General features: G+C 45.9%; 1 protein-coding gene across 3 annotated transcripts in view; it reads right to left on the minus strand.

Moving 5' to 3' along the window:
* LOC140197816 (solute carrier family 2, facilitated glucose transporter member 4-like) overlaps window positions 1-7,232 on the minus strand; it is a 93,475-nt gene extending 86,243 nt beyond the window's left edge. Inside the window, exons 1-2 of one of the 3 annotated variants that reach the window (XM_072258280.1) lie at window positions 7,039-7,228; window positions 6,119-6,267 (exon numbers count right to left, since the gene is read on the minus strand). Coding sequence is in view for 2 of the 3 variants with exons in the window: in XM_072258278.1 (XP_072114379.1) it covers window positions 7,039-7,077 (39 nt within the window). In the remaining variant the exon portion in view is untranslated. Of the gene's footprint in view, window positions 1-6,118; window positions 6,268-7,038 lie in introns of all 3 variants that reach the window. The other 2 variants (XM_072258278.1, XM_072258279.1) reach the window with 2 other exon arrangements.
* Between the last annotated feature and the right edge of the window lie 700 nt (window positions 7,233-7,932).

Genomic DNA, 7,932 nt, shown 5'->3' on the forward strand with positions numbered 1-7,932 from the left:
ATTGCACCTGAACCCAAGCGTGACCAACATGCTTGTGGACAGGTTTACTGGAGCTGTTTGGGAGGGTTTAAACTAATCTAGCAGGGGGATGGGAACTGGACTGATAGTGCTGAGGATGGGGTAGTCAGTTTACAAACAGAGGCAGTGAGACTTCTAGCAAGGAGAGGCTGATAATTGGGCAAAATTGCAGTCAATTTTGGGTGAGTTGCAATGTAAAAGGTGGACAAAATCGAAAAAGGTGAATACAGGACTGAAGGTGCTGGATTTGAATGCACCCAGTATATGGAATAAGGCAGATGAACTTGTAGCACCGTTACAAATTGGCATTTGTGGCATTGTGGGCATCACTAAATCATAACTGAAAGAAGATTACAGCTGGGAGCTTAACATCCAAGGATACACAATGTATCGAAAGGACAGGCGGGAAGGCAGAGGGGATGGTGTGGCTCTGTTGGCTACAATGAAATCAAAGCATTAGAAAAAGGTGACATAGGGTCAAAAGGTGTTGAATCATTGTGGGTAGAACTAAGGAACTTTTATACATAAGCATTCGTTAGTCTCGTGAGACCATGGATTTGCGCCTTGGAAGGCTTCCAGGGCACAGGCCTGGGCAAGGTTGTATGGAAGACTGCCGGGTGCCCATGTTGCAAGCCTCCCCTCTCCACGCCACCGACGTTGTCCAAGGGAAGGGCAAGGGCCGATACAGCTTGGCACCGGTGTCGTCGCAGAGCAGTGTGTGGTTAAGTGCCTTGCTCAAGGACACAACACAATGCCTCAGCTGAGGCTCGAACTAGCAACCTTCAGATCACTAGACCGACGCCTTAACCACTTGGCCACGCGCCAACACAACTAACTAAGGAACTGCAAGGATAAAAAGACCCTGATAGGAGCTATTCATAGACCTCCAACCAGTAGTAAATTTGTGGTCTACAAATTACAGTGGGAGATAGACAATGCATGCCAAAAGGACAATGTTACAATAGTCATGGGGGATTTCAATCTGTAGGTAGACTGGGAAAATCTGGTTGGTGCTGGTTCCCAAGAGGGGGAATTTCTCAAATACCTACAAGATGGCTTTTCAGAGCAGCTCATGCTTGAGCCCACTACAGGATCAGCTATTCTGGATTGGGTGTTGTGTAATGAACCAGAATTGACTAGAGAGCTAATGGTAAAGGAAGCTGAAACCAGATGTATCAGTATTACAGTGGAGTAAAGGGAATTACAGTGGCATGAGAGAGGAGATGGCCAAAACTGATTCAGAAAGAACACTGGCAGGGATGACAGCAGAGCAGCAATAGCTGAAATTTCTGGCAGCAATTCAGAAGCCACATGATATATACATCCCAAAGAGGAAGAAGTATTCCGGGGGCAGGATGACACAACTGTGGCAGACAATAGAAGTCAAAGCCAACATAAAAGCCAAAGAGAGGGCACATAATATAGCAAAAATTAGTGGGAAGTTAGAGGATTGGTAAGCTTTTAAAAACCAACAAAAGGCAACTAAAAAGTCATAAAGAAAGAACACTAAGTAAGATAGCCAATAATATCAGAGGATAGCAAAAGTTTCTTCAGATACCTAAATTGTAAAAGAGAGGTGAGAGTAGATATTGGACTGCTGGAAAACGATGCTGGAGAGGTAGTAGTTAGGGACAAGGACATGGCAGATGAACTGAATAAGTATTTTGCCTCCCTAAACACTATGGAAGACATTAGCAGTGTGCCGAAAGTCTAAGAGTGTCAGGGGGCATTAGTGTGTGAAGTTGCCATTGTTGAGGAGAAGGTTCTTGGGAAACTGAAAGGTCTGAACGTAGATAAGTCACCTGGACCAGATGGGTACACGTAACACACACCAAAGTTGCTGGTGAACGCAGCAGGTCAGGCAGCATCTCTAGGAAGAGGTAAAGTCGAGTTTCAGGCTGAGACCCTTCGTCAGGACTAACTGAAGGAAGACTGCTTTCAAATCTCTTACTCACTCTTCCTTCAGTTAGTCCTGACGAAGGGTCTCGGCCTGAAACGTCGACTGTACCTCTTCCCAGAGATGCTGCCTGGCCTGCTGCGTTCACCAGCAACTTTGATGTGTGTTGCTTGAATTTCCAGCATCTGCAGAATTCCTGTTGTTTTCAGATGGTGTACACCCCAGGTTTCTGAAAGATGTGGCTGAAGAGACTGTGGAAGCAATAGTAATAACCTTTTGAGAGTGTCTAGATTCTGGCATGGTTGCAGAGGAAAGGAAAATGAAAATGTCACTCTACTCTTCAAGAAGGGAGAGAGGCAGAAGAAAGGATATTATAGGCCTCAGTAGTTGGGAAGATGTTGAAGATGACTGTGATGGATGTAGTTTCAGGATACTTGGAGGCACACTATAAAATAGGCCATAGTCAACATGGTATCCTCAAGGGAAAATCTTGCCTGACAAATCTGTTGGAATTCTTTAGTCATAGTCATAGTCATACTTCATTGATCCCGGGGGGGGGGGGGCGGTGGGATTGGTTTTCATTACAGTAGCAAGCAGGATAGACAAAGGAGAATTGGTGGATGTTGTGTACTTGGATTTTCAGAAGGCCTTTGACAAGGTGCCACACATAAGACTGCTTAACAAGCTCTGTGCCCATGGTGTTACAAGAAAGATTCTATCAAGGATGAAGCAGTGGCTGATTGGCACGAGGCAAAATAAAGGGAGCCTTTTCTGCTTGGCTGCCGGTGACTAGTGGTGTTCCACAGGGGTCTGTGTTGGGACCGACTCTTTCTACATTAAATATCAATGATTTGGATGATGCAATTGATGGCTTTGTGGCCAGGTTTTGAGTAAGTAGAGAGGCTACAGAAGGACTTAGACAGATAAGGAGAATGGGCAAAGAAGTGGCAGATGGAATACAGTGTCAAGAAGTGTATGGTCATGCACTTTGCTGGAAGAAATAAAGGTGTAAACTATTTTCTAAATTGGGAGAAAATTCAAAAATCTAAGGTGCAAAGGAACTTAGGAGTCCTCGTGCAGGAATTCCTAAAGGTTAATTTGCAGGTTGAGTTGTTGGTGAGGAAGGCAAATGTTATGTTAGCATTTATTTTGAGAGGACTAGAATATCAAAGCAAGCATGTAATGTTGAGGCTTTATAAAGCACTGGTGAGGCCTCACTTGGTGTATTATGAGCAATTTTGAGCTCCTTATCTAAGAAAGAATATGCTGACATTGGAGAGGGTTCAACAGAGGTTCATGAAAACGATTCTGGGATTGAATGGCTTGTCATATGAGGGGCATTTGATGGCTCTGGGCCTCTACTCACTGGCATTAGGGGGTGACCTCACTGAAAACTATTGAATGTTGAAAGGCCTTCACAGAGTGGATGTAGAGAGGATGTTTCCCATGGTGGGAGCACCTAAGGCAAGAGGACACAGCCTCAGAATAGAGGAGCATCCATTTAGAATGGAGATGAGGAGGAATTTCTTCAGCCGGGGATAGGTGAATATGTGGAAATCATTGCCATGGGCGACTGTGGAGGCCAAGTCATTGGCTGTATTTAAGGCAGAAGTTGATAGAGGTTGATCAGGGCATGAAGGGATATGGGAAGAATGGGCCTGAGAGGGAAATGGATCAAACATGATGAAATGGCAGAGCAGACTCGATGGGCCAAATGGCCTAATTCTGCTCCTATGTCTTATGGTCATCTACACTACATTGGCACTTTATTAGGTTCACCTGTACACCTTGTTAATGCAAACATCTTATTAGCCAACCATGTGGGAGCAACGCAAAGCATAAAAGCATGCTGACATGGTCAAGAGGTTCAGTTGTTGTTCAGACCAAACATCAGAACAGGATGAAATGTGACCTAAGTGACTTTGACCATGGAATGACTTCCAGTGCTGTACAGTGTAGCTTGAGTATTTCAGAAACTGCTGATCTCCTGGGATTTTCACACACAACAGTCTCCAGAGTTTACAGAGGATAGTGTGGAAAAACTGAAAACAACCAGTGAGCAGCAGTTCTGTGGGCGAAAAAAAACCTTGTTAATGAGGAGAATGCCCAGACTGGTTCAAGCTGACAGGAAGGTGACAGGAGCTCAGAAAACCGTGTATTACCCCAGCGGCGTGCAGCCCAGCATCTCTGAACACACAACACGTAGAACCTTGACGTGGCTGCAGCAGCAGAAGACCATGAATATGCACTCAATAGTCACACTAATAGTCACAGGAGGCTCCTGATAAAGTGGCCACTGAGGAGATTTCTCTGTTATATGATGACAGTGGATTATATCTAAACTGAAACAAATGTAAAACCCCAAAAAAGTAGAATTATATTTGATGAACTATGTTTGATAACTCCATCATATTGTGATGTATTAGATTTTAGGATGTTTTAAATTTTAATGCAGTGTGTGCTAGTTTGTTACAACTTATAATAATTTAGATTGAACTCTAACTTATCATGAATTTAAACTCTAAGCAAGACTTTATCATGGAAGTGCCAGTCTTTATCAATCCAGATCACTTAAATATGCACTGATTAACTAACAGAAAGAACATTCAGCACTGCCACACCATTCAGTCAGAGTGTGGCCAAGTTCTACACAGCACTACCAACCCCATATCCCTCAATTCCCTTCAGATCCAAAGCTCATAACGAGGAAGTCTACAGATGCTGGAAGTCAAAGTAACACACACAAAATGCTGGAGGAATTCAGCAGGTCAGGCAGCATCTATGGAAAAGAGTGAACAGTCGACATTTTGGTCCAAGACCCTTCTTCAGGACTGAAAAGGAAGAGGAGACATTATATTCTGCACATATAACTGTATCTTGAGTGTACCCAGCTACTCCAGCCTCACTGGCCTTTATCGCTTACAGGATCTGTATTTATTTACAGCGTGAAACAGGCCCTTCCAGCCCTGCGAGACGTGCTGCCCAGCAATCCCCCGATTTAATGTGAGCCTGATCAATGACCAATTAACCTACCAACCGGTACATCTTTGGACTGTGGGAGGACCCGGAGGAAACCCACACGGTCAAAGGGAGAACGTACAAACTTACCTTACAGGCAGTGCCGGGAATTGAACCCAGGTCACCTCTACTGTAAAGTGTTGTGCTGACCACTACGCTACCATTGCACTGTGCATCCTTCCAGAATACTTCATCTAACACCTTGCCCTGTCCTGTGCTTGTGAAGGTACCTTACAAGTGCCTTTCCTGTATTATTAGGCTAGTGGATACCACTTGATTAAACATTATTACTGGATATACTTTATGTTACAGTATTTTATTAAGTATTATGTTGTATAACTTTCTGTACACCAGACTGCATCACAGCCTGGTATGGAAACACCAATGCCTTTGAACAGAAAATCCTACAAAAAGTAGTGGATATGATCTAGTCGATCACGGGTAAAGCCCTCCCACCACTGAGCACACCTACACAAAATGCCATTGAAGGAAAGCAGTATCCATCATCTGGGACCTCCAACACCCAGGTCATGCTCTCTTCTCACTGCTGCCATCAGGAAGAAGGTACAGGAACCTCAGGACCCACACCACCAGGTTCAGGGACAGTTACTACCCCTCAACCATCAGGCTCTTGAACCAAAGAGGACAAATTCACTCAACTTCACTTGCCCCATCATTGAAATGTTCCCACAACCAACGGACTCACTTTCACGGACTCTTCATCTCATGTTCTCTATATTTATTGCTTACTTATTTATTATTATTATTATATTATTCTTTCTATTTGTACTTGCTCAGTTTGTTGTCTTCTACACTCTAGTTGAATACCCAAGTTGGACAGTCTTTCACTGATTCTGTTAAGGTTATTCTATTGAGTATGCCCACAAAAAAATGAATCTCAGGGTTGTATCTGGTGACATACATGCATTTTGATAATAAATTTACTTTGAACTTTTGAACTGAACTAGATAAAAGGCTAGAAATTACAGCTAAACATTATTACTGGAATATGCTTTGTAATAGTTTCACAAGAATGCTGTTGTACAAAGTATTTAATAAAATATCTGATTGGAAGATTATATTCAACTAAATATTACTGCAAGAATCTTCACTTGGTAATACTTTAATAAGAATATTGATGTACAAAGTATTTGAAGAGATGTTTAGCTGGAAGATGCTACTCACCTGAATGTTATTACTGGAATACGTTTACTTTACGAATATTTATTTTAGAGATACACCTTCGAATAAGCCCCTCTGGCCTTTCGAACCACTGCCCAGCACCTGGAGGAAACGCACACATGCCTGCCCTATAAACTGTCCTATTGCACAACCTACATATGAATAACAATGTATAATTAATATTAGGTATGTCAACAATATTTTTGATGTACTAATTTTCAAGACGTTTATTATGCCAGTGACAACAAATGGATTACATAGGACATACAGAGCAGGAACAGGCCATTCGGCCCACAGTTATGTACTAAACCGCTAAAAAAGCAAATTACTCAAACACTAATCCCTCCTACCTACACAATGTCCATATCCCTCCATCTTCCTCACATCCATGTGCCTAATCGAACATCTCTTAAAAGCCTCTAACTTATTTGCTACCACCAGGCAGTACATTCTGGGCATCCACCACTCTCTGAGTAAAAAACTTACCCATCAGATCCCCCTTTGAACCTACCCTCTCTCACCTTCACTGCATGCTCTCTGGTATTAGACATTACAACCCCCGGAAACAGATACTCTGTCTATGCCTCTCATAATCTTGTAAACCTCGATCAGACTCCAGCACTCCAGAGAAGGCGACCCAAATTTATCCCGTGATGGCACCTGCTCTCTAGACCAGGCAGCATCCTGGTAAACCTCTTGTGCCCCCTCTCCAAAGCCTCCACTCTCCACTCTCTCCACCATAGAGAACTAATATGACTTTCAATATTTATGCCGTATCATTATACTGTGTCTTGTAAACCGTGACTACAGGATTGCATAATATACTCTACCGGCTGTATGCATATTGTTTGGTTAATTAATACAAGGTATCATGTGCTAGCTCTGCGGAGTGCTGGAGCAGCACCTTCGCTCTATTTCCCTACCTCTGGTCCACCAAGTTGTTGGAAACTATGGACAACCATCGCTGCGGTGCCCTGTTCTCCCGCCGCCGCCCTCACTGGGAAGCCGAGCGAGCAGACGTCTTCCCCGTACCGCTGCCGGCGAATTTGTGCCGGAGAGCCGCCCGCCTCTGGGGCTGGGGAGGGGCTCCCAGAGCCGCGGGGCCGCTGAGTTCAGACGCGGTCATTGGCTCCGGTGGAAGGAGGGGCTGAGGACACGGGAGGCCGGCGTTGGAGGTTTGGTCAGAGGTAGGGAGGGAGGGAAGAGTGGTGGGGAAGAGAGAGGGGAGGGGAAGAGGGAGAGGAGGGGAAGAGGGAGGGGAGGGGAGGGGAAGAGGGAGAGGGAGAGGAGGGAAGAGGGAGAGGAGGGGAGGGGAAGAGGGAGAGGGAGAGGAGGGAAGAGGGAGAGGAGGGGAGGGGAAGAGGGAGAGGAGGGGAGAGGGAGAGGAGGGGAGAGGGAGAGGAGGGGAGAGGGAGAGGAGGGGAGAGGGAGAGGAGGGGAGGGGAAGAGGGAGAGGAGGGGAGGGGAAGAGGGAGAGGAGGGGAGGGGAAGAGGGAGAGGGAGAGGAGGGGAGGGGAAGAGGGAGAGGGAGAGGAGGGGAGGGGAAGAGGGAGAGGGAGGGGAGGGGAAGAGGGAGAGGGAGGGGAGGGGAAGAGGGAGAGGGAGGGGAGGGGAAGAGGGAGGGGAGGGGAAGAGGGAGAGGGAGAGGAGGGAAGAGGGAGAGGGAGAGGAGGGGAGGGGAAGAGGGAGAGGGAGAGGAGGGGAGGGGAAGAGGGAGAGGGAGAGGAGGGGAGGGGAAGAGGGAGCGGGAGAGGGAGAGGGGAGGGGAAGAGGGAGAGGAGGGGAGGGGAAGAGGGAGAGGAGGGGAGGGGAAGGGA

Source organism: Mobula birostris, chromosome 5 (assembly GCF_030028105.1).
Source record: "Mobula birostris isolate sMobBir1 chromosome 5, sMobBir1.hap1, whole genome shotgun sequence".
Classification (NCBI taxonomy): Eukaryota; Metazoa; Chordata; class Chondrichthyes; order Myliobatiformes; family Myliobatidae; genus Mobula; species Mobula birostris.